The sequence below is a fragment of the Leucoraja erinacea genome, chromosome 13 (assembly GCF_028641065.1).
Source record: "Leucoraja erinacea ecotype New England chromosome 13, Leri_hhj_1, whole genome shotgun sequence".
NCBI classification, from domain to species: domain Eukaryota; kingdom Metazoa; phylum Chordata; class Chondrichthyes; order Rajiformes; family Rajidae; genus Leucoraja; species Leucoraja erinaceus.
This window is the reverse complement of record NC_073389.1, coordinates 5,025,482-5,045,007: the sequence shown is the minus strand read 5'-3', so window position 1 is coordinate 5,045,007 and position 19,526 is coordinate 5,025,482. Positions and strand designations below refer to the sequence as shown.

The 19,526-nt window shown below is 45.5% G+C and overlaps 1 protein-coding gene across 1 annotated transcript in view; it reads right to left on the bottom strand.

Annotated features, from left to right (window-relative positions):
* Positions 1 to 19,526, bottom strand: part of LOC129702563 (suppressor of tumorigenicity 14 protein-like) — an 85,813-nt gene that overhangs the window by 21,211 nt on the left and 45,076 nt on the right. Inside the window, exons 11-16 of the mRNA XM_055644340.1 lie at positions 18,873 to 19,006; positions 18,167 to 18,271; positions 13,136 to 13,243; positions 10,144 to 10,260; positions 9,032 to 9,148; positions 259 to 442 (exon numbers count right to left, since the gene is read on the bottom strand). Coding sequence (XP_055500315.1) covers positions 259 to 442; positions 9,032 to 9,148; positions 10,144 to 10,260; positions 13,136 to 13,243; positions 18,167 to 18,271; positions 18,873 to 19,006 — 765 coding nt within the window. The remainder of the gene's footprint in view (positions 1 to 258; positions 443 to 9,031; positions 9,149 to 10,143; positions 10,261 to 13,135; positions 13,244 to 18,166; positions 18,272 to 18,872; positions 19,007 to 19,526) is intronic.

The window sequence follows — 19,526 nt, the reverse complement described above, 5'->3', positions numbered from 1 at the left end:
ACACCGAAGATGGACACAAAATGCTGGAGTAACTCAGCGGGACTGAGTGGTGGGGGGAGCGAAAGCTGGAAGAGAGGCGGGACAGGACAAAGCCTCATAGGTTATAGATGGATGCAGGTGATTGCTTCAAACTAAATATTGGATTATGCAGCACATAATAATGTGGCTACTTCTAATCAGATGTATTTACTATTGAACAAATGCCAATATTCCATTAAACAGCAGCACAGATTTTTCTTTCCCTGGCACCTCACTCACCTGTATGACTCCGCATCTTGGAAGCAGTGAGAGGCAGACAGAAGCCACCAATTATTTATCAACGTGGCTCCACATGTATGTCCCAATGTGCCAAAGTGGAGGCTGATTTGCCAAGGCCATTCTCCAATCACTGCGTCGTTACCATTGACAATGCGACTTCTTATGGACGGTTGGTTTCCACAATCTATGTGGAAAAAGGAAAACAGCTCTTTGTTAGAGACTGACTCTGATTCTGCCGGAGTCAGGCTGATCAAAGAAAAAACATCTCTCAGATGTCCAACTGTACAAACGTTTGCCCACCTGCAAATGACCTCAATTACAAACAGTTTGAATGAATTGATAGACTGTATTAAAAACTAGAACATTTTCACTTAATAAGCCAGTTACATTTTTTAACTGCAAGCACAGGTGTGTTGCATTTGGAATGGTACCAGGATAGGAGTATTCAATGCAGAAACATTCCATTAATCACATGCTCTCAGGTAGTGGACCAGCTGTTTTTCCAGACAATTGTTTGATAGTTTGTTAAGACCACTTGCAAAGCATACATCTCCCAGTGTGCTTCTCACAAATCCTGATGTCCTGATGCAAGGTCCCAAGCCAAAGTGACGACTATCCCTTTGCCTCCTCATATGCCACTTGACCTGTTGAGCCTCTCCAGCATTGCTTTTTGCTCCTAAATTCAACATATGCAGTCTTTTGTATCACCATGTTTCGGTTCATATATATATATATATATATATATATATATATATATATATATTCGGTTCATAATATATATCTATCTATCTATCTTCTATCTATTATTATATTAAAGTCTGTGGCTGCCGCCTGCCGTCCGTCCGTCCGGCTGCCGCTGCCTTTCTTCCTTTTGATTCGTTTCCATCGTGTGATGTCACAATGCCCAATACACTCCTTCCTATCAGCTTCCAACACACTTTAAAACAAAGTTGCAAGACAGGAACACTCTGAACTTTTCACCTCAATGGAATATCACAGCAAGTGCTTCAACAGGAGGGGGCCGCCTGGTATTGCCTTTGCTGCAGCAGGCAGGGAGGTTTTGATTTTCTTTTTTCCACTGCTGAGTGATGTCACAAGTGCTGGAATCTACATTTTGGGAACGGGTTTAGTTCCATTGGAGGAGACGGGTGCATGGTGGAATATTGGGTTGGGGGATCACACCATTGGGGGAGCAGACCCAATGGGTCTGCACTTGGTCTAGTTATTATATAAAAGTCTGTGGCCGAAGCCTGCCATCCGGCTGCCTTTCTGCCTTTTGATTCGTTGATGGCTGCTCCTTCCTATCAGCTTCCAACACACTTCAAAACAAAGTTGCAAGACAGGAACACTCTGAACTTTTCACTGCTGCAGCAGGCAGGGAAGGTGCAATTGGAATTTTTTTTTAATCCACTGCTGAGGGAGGCAGGGGAGTGCTGGAATCTTACATTTGGGAATGGGTTCAGTTCCGTTGGAGGAGACGGGTGCATGGTGGAATATTGGGTTGGGGGATCACACCATTGGGGGAGCAGACCCAACGGGTCTGCACTTGGTCTAGTATATTACTAAAACTCTCATCTTCTTTGTTTCTATGTCTGTGTGCCTGTCTGCAATCTCTGATTTGGTGATGTTGTAAATTACGCCATAACGGTACATGATAGCACTAGAATTCTTGGACCACCTTACTCACAATTGTCATGTGGTGGTTTGTATCATGTTTCGTTCAGATTGATGTTATATTTCACAAGTTATTTAATTTTTTTTATTTACAAAACTGTGGTGCATGGGTCTCAAAAGGAGGCACGAAGTCCAGTGTTTTGAGAAGCACCTTTATTATATTCCTCCCGGTTGAAGGGAAGACGAAACCAGAGGAAGATGGCACCCAAACCCCTGCCTTTTAAACTGAGGGCCGCCTCCGGACTGCACCACTCCTGTGCCGAGGGGTTTGGCAGTATGATGGCACAAAAGGAGCCACCACAGGCCCCCCCCCAGAACCCCCCCCCCCCCCCCCAGAACCAGAGGCACAAAACGCACTGGCGGGCGCACGACCCGGCCGGCCCGCGTGCGGAAGTCAGCAGATCCCAGGGCTTGCGGGGGCGTAGGTGGAGGGACAGGTCGAGGGACTGGCGGAAGGACAGGTGGAGCGACAGGTGGAGGGAGTCGTGAAGGGGGGGCGCCCTCGGGGCTGAGGTTGGGCAACCAGCACCGGCTGGTCAATGTCCAGGTGCGCCGGCTTCAAACGGTCAATCCACACGGCCTCCGGCCGGCCCCCCATGTCCAGGACAAAAGTCGACTGCCCGTGTTCCAGCACCCGGAACGGGCCCTTGTATGGCCTCTGGAGTGGCGTCCGGTGGGCATCACGGCGCAGGAAAACATACGTGCAGTCCGTGAGGGCCAATGGCACATGTGGGCGAAATGTCCCATGGCGGGACGTCGGGACGGGTGCGAGCCACAAAACCCCAATTTGAGAAAAATTATCTTCCCTCTGCACTGGCATGGTGTCGCAATTGGATTGCAGCCCTGCTCGCTGCAATGTTGCTTTCCCAGGACACCGAGTCCTACCAGCCCTAGGAAGTGCAATTGCAAGCTACAATGTTGCAATCCATTTTTCAAAATATTCCTGGCAGCAAGGATTTAAAAAAAAAGTTTAATGAAGGAGGGTGCATTTTTTTAAATATTCCTGGCAACAAGGATTTGTTTTAAAGTTTAATTAGGGAGTGTGAATAAGGGGGAATGAGCCACCCCTGCGCAGTTAGGAGCTATAGATGAGTACTGGAATATTGTGTTGGGGGAACGGGTGAGTGGTGGAATATTGCATTGGGGAACGGGTGGCGTTGGGGGATCAGGCCTCCTGTGGGGGCTATGGGTGAGTTGTGGAATATTGCATTAGGTTACCAGGCCTCCCGTGTGACACTTGGTTTAGTAATATTTGTGAGTGAGTGAGATCCTCAAATTATGCCAAAACTGTACATGTTTGTGCTACAATTTTGCACCACCTTACTCACAATTGTTCTGAGGTGTGTTTGCAACAGGTTTTGTTCAGATTGATGTTATATTTTACATTTACATTATATCACATTTTTAAGTTTACAAAATCCAGTTTGAGAATGACGAACACTGCAGTGGCAGTTGCTGGCAGTTACAGCTATGATGTCACAATGGGATCTCATTTGCAACAATGTTGCAATCCCAGAACACTGAGTCCTGGCAGAGGGAGGCTGAAAAGGAGGGGTAGAGAGGGCTGGGGGAGGCAGGGGAAGTGGAATTGGATTTTTTTTAAAGTCCTGGCAGCAAGTGCTTGCATTTTTTTTTAAGTTTAAAAAGAGGGAGGATGAAGAGGAGAGGAAGGGGTGCCGAGGGATAAAGGGAAATGAGCCGCCCCTGCGCAGTTGGGGGCTATGGGTGAGTGGTGGAATATTGCGTTGGGGGAATGGGATGCGATGTGGGAATGGGTGAGTGGTGGAATATTGCATGGGGGAATGGGTTTCATTGGGGACCAGACCTCCCATGTGACACGGTCCCAATGGGTCCCACTTGGTACTCTCATCTTGTTTGTTTGGTTGTATATATGCGTGTATGTTCCCGAAATGCCGCCAAATGGTACACAATAGCGCTACAACTTTTGGCCCACTTAACTCACCATTGTCCTGCGATGTAAATGAAGCAAGTTTCGTTCAGATTGATGTTATATTTTACAAGTTATTAACATTTTAAACTTAGAAAAATAACTTTTCCACTTGCTGTGCCGCGTGTTCCGGAAACTCCGCCAAAACGGTACACGTAAGCACTACAATTTTTCGCCCACCTTACTCACCATTGTCATGGGGTGTGCATGAGCCAAGTTTCACTCAATTTGATGTTATATTTTACAAGTTATTTACATTTTGAACACTATATATTTTATAAGTTATTGACATTTAAACAAAAAGCACTTTTCCACTTTGCCGTGTCATGTTTTCTCGAAACTCTGCCAAAACAGTACACGATAGCACTACAATTTTTGGCCCACCTTACTCACCATTGTCCTGCGATGTGAACTATCAAGTATCGTTCAGATTGATGTTATATTTCACAAGTTATTGACATTTTAAACTTATTACATATTTTACAAGTTATTGATATTTTAAACTTAAAGAAACACTTTTCCACTTGCCGTGCCGTGCTTTCTCGAAATTCCGCCAAAACGGTACACGATAGAACTACAATTTTAGGCCCACCTTACTCACCATTGTCCTGCGATATGAACTACCCAGTTTTGCTCAGATTGATTTTACAATTAATTTTACTTTATTGACATTTTAAATTAAAAAAAGATCACTTTTACACTTGCCCTGCCCGTCAGCCACGTTCAACGTCACAATGGAAACCCAATGCATCACAATTAGATGGCCGCTGGAGCCACGCGTGCACAGTTGGGCGAGAGTAGCTGCTACCCATGCGTGCGTAGTTGGGGGTTGCTGGGCCCGCCGCTATTTTGAGATCATCAGCTGTGCCTGCGCTGTTGCCTCGCCGCCAACTTGAAATTGTCATTTTGACTCGCGTCATAACGGCGATCTCTGGTGTCACAATGGGGGCCCATCGGCCAATTCAATATGGCACCGTCTCCCGCGCATGTGCAGTGGGCCCGGTATCAGCGCGTGTGCGGGATTTGAAATGACCACAAGTGCGCAGTGGATACTGAAAGTCTCCCCACGCTTGTCCTCCTAAATTCCTCTTTCAGGAGCCTTCCAGGCAACCTAGGCCATATTGCGGGCATTTATTAAATGGGAACTCCTGAGATAACATGGTCTTAAAGTCTTTGACGGAACCATTTAGGTTTAGGCTAGCTACTGTTGGCATTTATTATTATTATTATTATTATTATTATTATTATTATTATTATTATGTCTAGATATTTCTTGCAGAATTATTTTGAACACTTGGGGGTGGGCTCCTGATGCTTTGTCGGATGTTACATATAGCGTAGTCATAGGGAGTGACCAGATCAGACCAGGCAAGGGAGAGAGAGTACACAGTTCTTACCAGATGAGTGAATGGAAAGTTACAGCTTGTATGAGAATAAGAAATACCTGGTATGAATCATCTCTTTGTTTGGGCAACTACTACAATAAAGAATCAATTAAACTGGAAATAACGACTGGAGGATCTGTTTCTTTTTATTGTCTGCGAAAGTTTCACTCCTACCTGCCTGTCCAGTAATCGCAACGGAAAGTTGGACATTGGAAAAGTTGGAAATTGCCATTACAGTCTTAGTACCATGTTAGGTGGCAGCAAGGTAAGTGAAGTTGTAGCTATATTCCAGCAGTGAGAGCAACCGTTGCTTAATATGTGGCATCAAGGAGTGCAGTAAAACTGAGGTCAATAGGTATCAAGGGAAGAAGGGTTGGGGTCATGGTCAGATGAGAAGATGGTTCTGGTAGTTGGAAGTCCATCATCTTCAAAGTACAAGTTAGGAGTGTGAAGGAATAGATTCCACTTGCCTGGATGTGTGCAGTGCTAAAAACTCTCAAGAAGTTCAACAGCATCCAGGGAAAAGCAGCCTCATTGATTAACTCCACATTAACATCCTAAGCATTGGCACACAACGGCTGCGGTGTATCCTATCTATAAAATGCATGTACTCTCCCAGACTACTTCCTAAACCGGTGAGTATACCAAACGGTTCCACGGGTCATATAGGTTTGAACATAGATATGATAAGGGCATTTAAGAGGTTTTTAGATAGGCACATGGACATGCATGGTATGGAATTCTATGTTACCCCACTCTCTCATCCATTCCATACACACTAGAGGCAATTGACAGAGTCAATGAACCTACAAACCCACACGTATTTGGGCTGTGGGAGGAAAGTGGAGCTCCCCGAGGAAACCCACATGGTCTCAGCGACAATGTGTAATCTCCACATAGATTGCACCTGAGGTCAGGATCGAACCCTGGTCTCTGGCGCTGAAGCAGCGGCACCCCCAGCTGCAGCACTCCACTGCCCCACATTGTACTTATCGGAAAGCCATCATGTCCTCAACGGAGAGTAAGATACTGGCACCCAATAGGAATAAATTGAAGTCAATGTAAAACTTCACAAACATTTTGGATGTGGAGCAAAACCGTGGTTTTGTTTAAACCGAGGGTGACCTACATACAAACAGCAAACAGAATGATCATTGTGTCTTCTGAAACTGCGAATTTCACCTGATGAACATGGGCATGTCAGCAAAAGTATTCCTTTCAGGTACAGATAAGTAATGAAAGATCAGTGTCTCTCAGTCCCTTCTGAAGCTGAGTCATACAGTGACAAACAAACTCGGTACTGATCGCAAAGGAAATTAGTTATCTCAGGGAATTCACTGGTTCCCAGGGAAAAATAAGCAATGATCATCAACCAAATATCGCACTACTGAGAACTAAACGACAGCCTGCATTTTATTATGTGCATGCATTCCTTTCATTAATATGTCACTTTCTGCAAATTCTTAAAAGAAAGAAAATAATGTGAGCAGCAAAGAAACCCAATGGTTTATTTCCTCTCTCAACCAATTTGTTTTGAAAGTGCATAAATAAGCCTGATGTTTTTAAAGATATTTTTTCACATTGAAAACTATAAATAACTAGACTAAGTGGGACCTGTTGGGTGTCAGTCACATGGGAGGCCTGGTCCCCCAATCAACCCATTCCCCAATGCAATATTCCACAATGGTGTGGGAGGGGGGGGTGGTGGGGGGGAGGGGGAGTGGTGTGGGGGAGGGGGGGGTGGTGTCTGGGGAAGGGGGGGTGGTGTGGAGGAGAGGGGTGATATGGGGGAGAGGGGTGATATGGGGGATGGAGGGTGTGGGGGGGTTGGGGGATGGGTGGTGTGGGGGTGATGTGGGGTTGGGGGAAGGGGTGTTGGGGAGGGGGTGGTGGATAAGGAATGTGTGGGGGGGGGTGTGTGGAGGAGGGTGTGGGGGAGGGGGGTGATGTGGGGGGGGGGGAGGGGGTGATGTGGGGGGGGGGGGGGGTGATGTGGGGGAGGGGATGATGTGGGGGGGAGGGGGTGATGTGGGGTGGTGTGATGGGGGGGGAAGGGGGGGGAGGAACGGGAAGGGGTAAAGAGCGGTTGTGGGTGTGCGGGGGGAGCCGGGTTGTGTGGGGATGAGGGGAAGGGGAATTGGTGAGGGGGGAGGGGGAAGGGGAAGGGGGAAGGGGGAGGGGAAGGGGAGATGTGTGGGGAGGAGAGAGAGGGGGGAGGGGAGGGTGTGTTGGGGGGAGGGACTCCCCTCAGCGGCCACTGGCCATGACAACACACAGCACCTCCCGACTCCACACAGCGGCTTTCCTGACTCCACACAGCGGGTGCCGGAAAGGGAGTTACCTTAATGGTGACTGACAGGCGAGAAGACCAATCTGCTGATCTCACAATTTTTAAATTTTTAAACTCATATTTCACCGATCGGAACAAAACTGGTGGCGGAAAAATTCCTAGTGTTGTAGCGCAAATTTAATTACAACGTAGACCGGAAGTGGTCAAGATGGGAGTTTTAGTAATAGTATAGAAGATAGATAAAGATAGATAGATAGTGCAAAGTTGTAATAAAACAAAGATACAGTTAGAGGGATGCGGGCCTTATTGCATGCTTTTGAAATAGCCATGGCTATCATGCCAACACACTTGAAGACTGAGAGGGATAATGATCTTCAGGATCATATCAATCTCAGTAGGTAATCACAGTAAACCTTCTTTCTCACTTGACTATCTGACTGTTACATCTGCAGAGAACCTCATGGATCCAAGTCATTTCCTGAACTTTCAGTTAGCTCCACCTGGCAGTTTAAAGCAGGCACCAAAATGCCAGATGCTCCCTGTCGCATTGGTAAAGATATAAAGGTTCTGTCCAGGGCATAGGCCTGAAAAGAATGTAAGGTCTTTGTCAGTGCATTGATGCCTCCTTCATTAAACAGATATGCCATAAACCTAGTTGTATTTTTGAGAAGGTTTTTGAGGTTCTTCTGCAGTCGTACAGGGCTCTGGTAAGACCACATCTGGAGTATTGTGTACAGTTGTGGTCTCCTAATTTAAGGAAGGACATCCTTGTGATTGAGGCAGTGCAGCGTAGGTTCACGAGATTGATCCCTGGGTTGGCGGGACTGTCATATGAGGAAAGACTGAAATGACTAGGCTTGTATTCACTAGAGTTTAGAACGATGAGGGGGGATCTTATAGAAACATATAAAATTGTTTTATATATAAAAAGGACCGGACAAGCTAGATGCAGGAAAAATGTTCCCAATGTTGGGCGAGTCCAGAACCAGGGGCCACAGTCTCAGAATAAAGGGGAGGCCATTTAAAACTGAGGTGAGAAAAAACGTTTTCACCCAGAGAGTTGTGAATTTGTGGAATTCTCTGCCATGGAGGGCAGTGGAGGCCAAATCTCTGGATGGATTTAAGAGAGAGTTAGATAGAGCTCTAGGGGTTGGTGGAATCAAGGGATATGGGGAGAAGGCAGGCACGAGTTATTGATTGGGGACGATCAGCCATGATAACAATGAATGGCGATGCTGGCTCGAAGGGCCGAATGGCCTCCTGCACCTATTTTCTATTTTCTATAACCAGACACACAAGTGGGATGTTACCATTGTCATACAGCATGGAAATAAGCCCTTTGGCCCAACTCGCTCATGCCTGCCAAATGTCACCAGATGTCAAGCACTGGCATCCACCTGGAGGGACATACCACAGAAAGGACCCACCAGGAGGACAAACATACTACATTTTGAGTGATCACCGATGATGACTTACGACAATTCGATTCATCACTAAAATCTACACAATCCTGCACACCATCACATTCGGCGTTGGGTTTGACAACACATCCATTGCTAGCACATCTGTAGGTGTTGACAGTACAATTCACATCTAACAAAGGGCAGAGAAAGCAGAATAGGTATCAATGGAGGCATTGAACAGTAACAGCAGAACTCAAACTAACACATTTATCCTGATAAATAAAAACCTATTAGTTATTAATGATGACAATGCAAATTGGGTTAGCGATGGAGACAGTCAACAATGCCAAGTCTCTGGGAGTACATATCTCTGTCATGGACCCAGCACATTAATGCCCATCAACAACTCAAATGTCTTAGAAAATTTAGAAGATTTGGTGTTGATAAATATTTTCTTGTACTTCTAAAGGAGTACAGTAGAGAACATACTGACTGGATGCATCACGGCCTTGGTCAGTAACGGCCAGGAATGAAGGACGCTACAGGGAGTGGAGGACACTGTCTAGCCCATCACAGGTATTGACCTCCCAACCATGGAAGGCATCTACAGGAGGTGCTGGATCAAAAAGGCAGCCAACATCGAAGACCACATCACCCTGGTCATGCTCTCATTTCGCTGCTACCATCAGGAAGAAGGTACAATGCCTGAAAACTGTGGCCTCTAGGTTCAAGAACAGCATTCATGAAGCTCTTGAACATTACACAACACTAACCTCAACTGTGAACTATGGACTGGTCTTTGATTGCACTAAGGACTTTGCTTTTTCCACTAGTATTGTGGTTATTAATTTATTGGTTCTTTGTTTATATTATTTGTGCAATGTGTTTATCGGTCTGTTAAGCTGCAGCAAGTAAAAACTTAATTGTTCCATTGTCAGTACATATGAGGAATTTCTGTAACCAGAGGGTGGTGTATCCGTGGGATTCATTGCCACAGAAGGCTGAGGAGGCTAAGTCATTGGAGATTGGCAGGCTCTTTAGTGAGGTTATGGGGAGAAGGCAGGAGAATGGTTTTGAGAGGGCAAAATTGATTGAATGGCAGAGCACACTCAATGGGCCAAATGGCCTAATTCTACTATTTCTTATGATCTCATGACAATTAAACACTAGACTCTTCGCTCTTACCTGTTCTTTCACAATTAGTCTCATCAGTGCCATCGAGGCAGTCCGTATTTCCGTCACATAAGGCAGCAATAGGCAAACAATTATTTTTGTGGCATGCAAAGAATCCAACAGGACAATCTGAAAATGGACCCGGAATAAGATGTCAATGTACAAACTACTGGAGGGCAGCTGAGGAAATTGCATCTGATGCGATTGCATCTGATGCGATTTGCTTGAACTTACATTTAGTTTCAAGAGTTTGTGGCGGAATGGTATTCTTGGCACGGTCTGTTTGTTTTACAGTGGAAAATGTAGATATTTTTATACTGTGACCTAATGCCTTTCATAGAGGTGCACAATTACAATATGAAATGAATCACAAATTCAAAAAGGTCAGAAATAAAATAATAAAGCTCATTAAATGAGTTCACTCCAAACATACCTCCCTTCTTCACTACCTGTGTGTCACAGTGGATCATAGAACAGAACAAGAATAGCCCACAATGCCTGCGCCATACATGATGCCAAGATAAACTGATCACATCTGCCTGCACATGAACCATATCCCTCCATCCCCCGCATATCTACATGCCTACCTAAAAGCCTCTTAAATGATTCACATCTGTCACCACCCTTGGCAGTGCATTCCAGGCCCCAACCCAAACATAAACCAGCCCCACACGTCTCCTTTAAACCTCTCTGCTCTCACCTTACAGGTTTCAACAGTCTGGTGGGTTTATGGAACAAGTTTCCAGCTGAGGTAGTTGAGGCAGAGACTACAACAGTATCTAAAAGACACTTGAAGAGGTGCATGGATAGGGAACGTTAAGAGGGGTATGGGCAAATGGTACTAGCTCAGATGGGGCTCTTTGAATGGCATTGATGAGGTGGGCTGAAGGGCCTGTTTCTGTGCTGTATGTCTATGTGTCTACCCTATCTATGCCAATGATGAGATGCTGGGCTCAATGGGCATATGATTACTGATACCATGAAATGTTGGAGCACATGCAGCACATCTGGAGAACATTCATAGATGACGTTTCAAGTTAGGATCCTTCTTCAGACCAATTGTAGGGCCGGGGGGGGCAGGACAAAGCCTGGCAGATAATAGGTTGACACAGGCCAAAGATGGTTGGTAGGCAGATAGTTGGACAAAGGTCAGAGATGAAAAGACAGAAGGTGTGAGACAAATGGATTGAAGAGTTGCAAATTGTGAAGCCAGAATATGTGCGAGTCCAGATGTGGTTCATGAGAGGTAGGGGGGGGGAAAGGGGCGGAAAGGGGCGGTAGTTACCAAAAATTGGGGAAGTTAATATTCATACCGTTGGGTTGTAAGCTACCCAAGCAGAATACTGATGAAATATTGAACTTCACAGAAGAGAAACCTCCTGCTGCAGCAGAAACTGATTGCATTTATGGCTGTAATGGGGTTGTTCTGCTTTTATCTCTTGGTTCAGAAGCCTAAAATATGCAGCATTTTATCTGGGCTTGCGGGCTTGAGTTACAGGGAGAGGTTGGATTGGCGTTTCTAGGCGGCGCGACTCTCGTCAGCAGCAGCCTCTGCAGCCCGTCTACGTTTTTATTATTTTTTGTCTATGTTTCTATGTAGTTTTTTGTTATTTTTTGTTGGGCATGTGGGGGGGGGGGTGTGGGGGGGGGGGGGGGGGGGGGGGTGGGAGGGGGGGGGTAACTTTTAAATCTCTCCCTGCACGGGAGACCCGACCTTTTCTTTGTCGGGTCTCCGTTGTCGTTGGGGCTGCAACGAGGAGCGGCCCCCAACAGGAGAAGACCGGGGACTCTGGTGCCGACGACTCACCTCACCGTCGCGGAGCTGGCCGAGTCCAGAGTGGGTGGAGCGGTGGTGGAGCGCTGCTGCTGCTGCGGCCCGACCTCCGGAGAGGGTTCCTGGAGGGAGACCGCTTTTCAGGGCTCTCGCAACGGCGACTTCTCCCGCCCGAGTTGCGGGGTCGAAGAGCTCCTGGAGCGGGGCCTTACATCATCACCCCGCGCGGCTTGGAATGGCCGCAGGACTCTGCGAGCGCACGCCGGGGGCTCTAACACCAAGACCCGGTGTGCGACCTTGCATCACCCGGCGTGGCTTTAATGGCCGCGGGACAATCGCCATCGCCAGCCAGGGGCTTTGACTTTGACTATGACATCGGGGTGGGGGGGGTGGAGAGTGCAGTGGAGAGATACGTTTTTTTGGCCTTCCACCACAGCGATGTGATGGATGTTTATGTAAATTATGTTGTGTCTTGGGTCTATTTGTTTGTAATGTATGGCTGCAGAAACGGCATTTCGTTTGGACCTCAAGGGGTCCAAATGACAATTAAATTGAATCTTGATCTTGAATCTTGATTGGCTGGGACTTCTTTCTTTGGGGTGTTGGAGGCTGAGGGGTGACCTTATTGAGGTCTACAAGATCACGAGAGACATGGATAAAGTTTACAATGTTTTTCTCAGGAGCAACCTGTTTTCACTCAGAGGGTATAGCTGCCAGACGAAGCTATAGCATACAATTACTGTGTTTAAATGATATTTGGACAGATATATGCATAGGAAGGATATAGAGGGCTCTAGGCCAAATGTAGATAAATGGAACTAACCTAATATACCAACATGGTTGGCATGATCAAGATAAGCTGAATTATCTGTTTTGGTGCTGTTCTGAAACTCTGTTAGTTAAAGTACTTGTTTAAAGTGGTTTAATGTATTTAATATTCACATGTTTTCAAGCATCTATGATCCGCAGAATCAAACAGAAGGATAACTCTGCATTGTAGAAGGGCCAGGTGAGTGATGGCAGGGGAGGTTCAGGGGCTGTAGATGCAACTGTGGGACTTGGAGGTCAGGCAGGAAAGCCTGAGGGACAATGTAATTCAGTCCAATAACTTCAGAAAGAAATATTTCAGAGATAGTCAACTGAATTTGTTTGAAAAGCAGCCGATCTATTATAATCCATTTAACACCATAACCTTTCTACAATTATACAATGAAAGAAAATGTTTCTTACCACAATTGGATTCATCGCTCATATCATCACAGTCATCAACTCCATCACAGACCCAAATTAAGGGTTTACACATATCATTCTGGCATCGAAACTGGTCTGCTGTACACACTGGATATAGGCCAAAGAAACAAATGGTGAGAAAGAATGGAGTTGGTCGAGTGTCTCACTCAGGAGTAGAACACAATAGACAAACTGAAGACTCCTAGTTTTAATGAAGATAGACACAAAGTGCTGGAGTAACTCAGCGAGCCAGGCAGCATTTCTGGAGAAAAAGAGTGAGTGGCATTTCGAGTCGCAACCCTTCTTCCGACTGAAAGTAAAGGGGAGGGGCGGAAGGTAGGAAAAGGCCAGAACAAATCAGGGCCGGCAACAGATGACCATGGAAGGGTGGAGCCCACAATGGCCCATTGTCAGCTGGGGAAGAGATAATAAAGGGATACAAAGATGACAGTCATAGAGCTGGAGAGCAGTAGGAATCAGAGGGGGAACAGTGAGAGAGGGTCTCATAGAACTACCGTCAGAGAACCTCTTCAAATTATGCATACCTTAAGGAGGTTTCGCAGTGGAGCAGACAAAATGTGTAAAAACAAACTAGTATTAACTCCTATGGAACATAACTCAACAGAGCCAAATGTATATATACAATTGGCTTCTTAATTTTAAACCAAAAATAATAGGGGCACAGACAGGAGATTATTAGGAGTTCAAGTTCAAGTGAGTTTATTGTCATGTGTCCCTGTATAGGACAATGAAATTCCTGCTTTGCTTCAGCACACAGAACATAGTAGGCATTTACTACAAAACAGATAAGTGTGTCCATATACCATTATATAAATATATACACACACATGAATAAATAAACGGATAAAGTGCAAATAACAGATAATGGGTTATTAATAATCAGAGTTTTGTCCGAGCCAGGTTTAATAGCCTGATGGCTGTGGGGAAGTAGCTATTCCTGAACCTGGTTGTTGCAGCCTTCAGGCTCCTGTACCTTCTACCTGAAGGTAGCAGGGAGATGAGTGTGTGGCCAGGATGGTGTGGGTCTTTGATGATGCTGCCAGCCTTTTTGAGGCAGCGACTGCGATAATTCCCCTCGATGGAAGGAAGGTCAGAGCCGATGATGGACTGGGCAGTGTTTACTACGTTTTGTAGTCTTTTCCTCTCCAGGGTGCTCAAATTGCCGAACCAAGCCACGATGCAACCGGTCAGCATGCTCTCGACTGTGCACCTGTAGAAGTTAGAGAGAGTCTTCCTTGACAAACCGACTCTCCGTAATCTTCTCAGGAAGTAGAGGCGCTGATGAGCTTTCTTGATAATTGCATTAGAGTTCTCGGACTCCAGGATGGTGCGTTGCCTGCCTGAGGCTAGGGTCAAAGGCCAGTGTCATTCTGAAAGGGGGGGTTGAGTAGTCACAGGTCATGGTCCATATTGGTCCACATAACATAGGTGGGTGATTCTTCAGTAAGTGTCTATTTTTAAGTTTCTGGAAACCCGAAAATAAAACTTAATTTTTTGCAACTTTGAATGGTGTTTCACACAGATGAATATCTCTACTATGGGAAAAATGTGTTTGTCGCAATCTTTTAGAGAATTTAATTTATTTGTTCATTCTCTTTTTCCAGGTTGCCCATTGCATTGTCATATTCATCATATTTCTATGATGAACTACACTGCAAAATATAACTGATTTAATATAAAATTAAATTTTTGTCGCACTTTCAAATGATAGAGTATCTTCCTCAAATAAACCACCAAAAAAAACCTTTTTCAGTCTAACGCATTGATTTTAAACCTTCGTAACAGTTTACTGCCGAAAAAAGTGGTGATTTTCAGCAAGAATGGTAACCTTCACATAACTCTTCACCAACTTCCTCTAAAATAATATTAACTTCAGATGAATAGGCAGAAGCATACTGTTCATTTATCAATAACAATTGATAATTGTGGTCATTGTTGTTTTATTTTACACATTTACACACAAAATACTCATGTGACGGATATGACGCAGCATGGTGGAGATTATCAAGTTTGGGATCGTCACGTGATGGAGATGACTAAAACTATCTTTAGGGCTAGGGTTCGTGCTAAAGTTGGGGCTGGGTTTGGTGCTGGAGCTAGGGTTGGGGCTGGGGCCAAGATTAGGGTTGGGGCTGGGGATGGGGCTGGGGTTGGGGTTAAGGGCCTGTCCCACTGTACAAGGTAATTCAAGAGTTCTCACGAGTTCTCCCCGATTCGAGCTCGTGTAATGTACGTAGGAGCTGGTGGATGTCACGTAGCCCGGTGTGGGGAGGGGGGTTAAGGGCTGAAAAGGGGCGGGCGTGGAGAGAGATATCGGGTCACGAGAGATGCGACGGCTGCAACGGGGCTTTGTGTCCGCCTGGAGCTGGAGCTGGATGGGGATTAAGTTGCAGATGTGGCTGTTCGGGAATGGTGGCCCAAGCCTTTAGCCCAGGATGGCCTCCCCGGAAGGTCATGCCTGGCCATATTGTTTCCCGAATGGCACATGGCATGATTTTTTCTCCAGAACATATCAGAAAAGAATGATTTTTTCTTTTCCTAAGAGTTCAGCACCATTCGGGAATGACGCTGAATAAAGGTACGTACTGCTATGCAGCAGAAAACGGAGTTTTCACACTCTTCTCGTCCCGCGAATCAGGAGAAATTCACAAAGTAGGGGACTTTTGAATTCTGCAGTGTTTTGAGGTCGGAAGTTTGCGTCTATTCTATTTATAGCTATGTGGGGTTGCTCAACAAATGTGCGTGACGGTAAATGACTCCAATCGCCGGGACAAGAAATTTTTGAAAAAAACGGTAAGATTTATAATTTTATCAAGAATAGAGGATTTTTTTAAGGGTGATAAATATTTTAATTATGAATACCTACCGTTTAAAAGTATTTTCATTTCAGATAGATCCCCCATTAAATAAATATGCCCGACATGAAAGTTCACAGGTAACCATCGGGACATGCGGTTTTCGGGGGGTGGGGAAGGAGGGGTGGGGGGGGCATCGAACATCAGGATTTTGTTTTTTAAATAACACTTTATTCATTTAGGGTTTAATCTTTATCTATCAGGATTATGTTTATTAACAATATAGAAAAAGAAGAAATGGGATAGAATTACGGATTTTCATTAAAAACAGCATCAAAGTAGCGGGACACCAAAGTAGACACTTACTGAAGAATCAGGTAGAAAGGGAGATAAGGAATTGTGAAGAGAATTTGGGGAGTTAAACAGCAAATTGAAAACCAGGATTTCTAGAACTGTAATCACAGGATAACTCCCTGTGCCACAAACCAGCATTTGGACAGGCAAGAACTGATTAGGGATAGGCAGCATGGCTTTGTGTGTGGGAAATCATGTCTCACAGATTTTTGAAGGGACTACCAAGAGGATTGGTGAGGAAGTCCGTGGTCCCTGCCCGCTTCAAAAAATCCATCATTGTACCGGTACCAAAAAATGCCTCCCCAGCCTGTCTGAATGACTACCGTCCAGTGGCCCTTACCTCGGTAGTCATGAAATGCTTTGAGAGGCTGGTGAAGAATCACATCTGTGCCTTCCTCCCTCGGAACATGGACCCGTTGCAGTTCGCATACCGTCCGAACAGGTCCACGGACGATGCGGTCTCCCAGGTCTTGCACACCGCTCTCTCCCATCTGGACAGCCAGAAGGGGGGCTACGTGAGGATGCTGTTCATAGACTACAGTTCAGCCTTCAACACGATAGTCCCCACCAGACTGGCCGGGAAGCTAATGGAATTGGGGCTCAACACCTCCCTGTGTGCCTGGGTCCTGGACTTTCTCACCGCCAGGCCCCAGGTAGTCAAGATGGGAGGGAATACATCGAAGTCCCTCACCCTGAGCACAGGATCGCCCCAGGGTTGCGTCCTCAGCCCCCTATTGTACTCCCTGTACACACATGACTGTGTGGCTAGGTTCAGCTCCAACTCAATAATTAAGTTTGCTGATTTCTAGACACTGTGGTGGTGGGCCTGATCTCAGACAACGATGAGAAGGCTTACCGGGAGGAGGTGGCTGATCTAGCACTCTGGTGCCAGGATAACAGCCTCCTCTTGAACATCAAAAAAACGAAGGAGCTGATCATGGACTTTAGGAGGGCACATCATCCGAGGACGTACACTCCATTGAGGATAAATGGGGATCCTGTGGATAGGGTGAACTGTTTTAAATACCTGGGAGTCCACATCTCTGAGGATATGACATGGGCATCACACGCCTCAGCACTCGTGAGTAAGGCAAGGCAGCGCCTTTACCACCTCAGGCAATTGAGGAAATTCAGAGTGTCTCCGAGGATCCTCCAGTGCTTCTACGCAGCGGCGGTGGAAAGCATCTTGTCCGGGAACATTACCATCTGGTTTGGGAATTGCTCTGCCAAGGACAAGAAGGCTCTGCAGAGAGTAGTGCGTTCGGCCGAACGCACTATGGGAACTTCACTCACCCCCCCTGCAGGAACTATACAACAGGAGGTGCAACTCCAGAGCCAACAATATCATGGGAGACCCCTTCCACCCCTGCAACGGACTGTTCCAGCTGCTACGGTCAGGCAAACGCCTCCGTTGCCATGCGATGAGAATGGAGAGGTTGAGAAGGAGTTTCTTCCCAGAGGCCATTCGGACTGCAAACGCCTATCTCACCAGGGACTAACTCTACAGAACGTTTTTCCTTCCATTATTTACTATGTAAAAGAATATGTGTGTTATGATTGTGTTTATAATTTGTTTGGTTGTTTTGTTGTTTGTCTTTTGCACAAAAGTCCACGAGCATTGCCACTTTCATTTCACTGCACATCTCGTATGTGTACGTGACAAATAAACTTGACTTGACTTGGCTTGAAGTGGTTGAGGAAGGTACAATAACAACATTTAAAGACATTTGGGTGTATATGGATAGAAAAGATTCAGCGGGATATGTGACAAACGTAGGCAAATTGGACTACATAGATGAGGCATGGACAAGTTGGGCTGAAGGGCCTGTTTCCGTGCTGTACGACACCATCACTTACTTACCACAGTTTATCTCATCACTTCCATCTTTACAATGAACCCAGCCGTCACATTTGTTACTCATGAGCTCGCACCTTCCATCTCCACAAACATGCATTCCTTGGCATTCTGTAACAACATTTAATTGGAGAACAAATCGGGGGGGGGGGGGGGGGGGGGGGGGGGGGGGGGGGGAGTCGGTGACTGGCAAATGGGTGGAGTAAGTGTCAAAGGTTGGTGGCTTTATTTAAATTAAAAATATTTTTTAATTAAAAGATTTAGTGAAATTAAATGAATTTTATAAAACGTTCATAATTAGCCAAGGGACTTGAATGATTAAAAGCTAGTTGCAATCAAAGTCCGTAGATAGGCACAAAATGCTAGTGTAACTCAGCGGGACAGCAACAACTCTGGAGAGAAAGAATGGGTGACGTTTCAGATTGAGACCATTCTTCATTCTGAGAGTCAATGACAAAGGGAACGAGCTATGGAAGGGTACAAAGAACATGTAAGGTGTGAAAAGAACAGATCAAACCAGATGCTGATCAAGAAAATGTTCAATGGTTCATTGATGGATGAGGGGACGGCGACAACGAGGCATACAAACAGGAAGATTAATCAGGAGGACAGTGAAACTAGTCGGAGATCTAGGGTGGGGGAGGGGCAGAGAGAGAGGGAAAGCAAGGATTACTTGAAGTTAGAATAGTCAATGGGTACTGGAGGTACTTGCCATCTGCAGGGTTGAAACTGTTGTATTCAGCACGAAATCCCAGGTTACTGGAAGACACATCGGAGTGAAACTGGACAGTCAGGGTGTTGGATGCACTGGGAACCACTAAGGTCTTGGAGTGCTCTCCACAGTAACTGGACAAAGAATCAAAACCATCAGCCATTTCAAAATCATAGAACCTTTATAAATCTACCATTTGTTATGGATAAGGACTCTCTAGTGTTACATAGCATGCCAAAGTTGCTATGGCATATTATCCTTTTAAACTTCACTATCGAGGTGCTGTGAAAAGCTGTGTTTTGCATGCTATCCAAAGATCAGATAATACTATACATAAATACAATCGTCAAACTCAAGTACAATAGGTAGTGTTTATATTTTTTATTCATTATGTAATATATTTACATTCTGTTAAATGACTGGAAGAAACAAATTTGATTACCTGTAGTGCAATGAATTACACAATCCAAATTGAAATGGCTTTGGAAATAACCTGAAAATTAATATTCTCTTTAATCTGTTCATTGGTATTTGCTATCTGTTGCAATTGATGTTGGCACTTTAAACACCTCTGCAACCATTCTTCATCAATACAGCCCATAATGGCGTTGGAGAATAACGTCGGAGAACAAGGGCAGCGGAGAATGAAGGGGG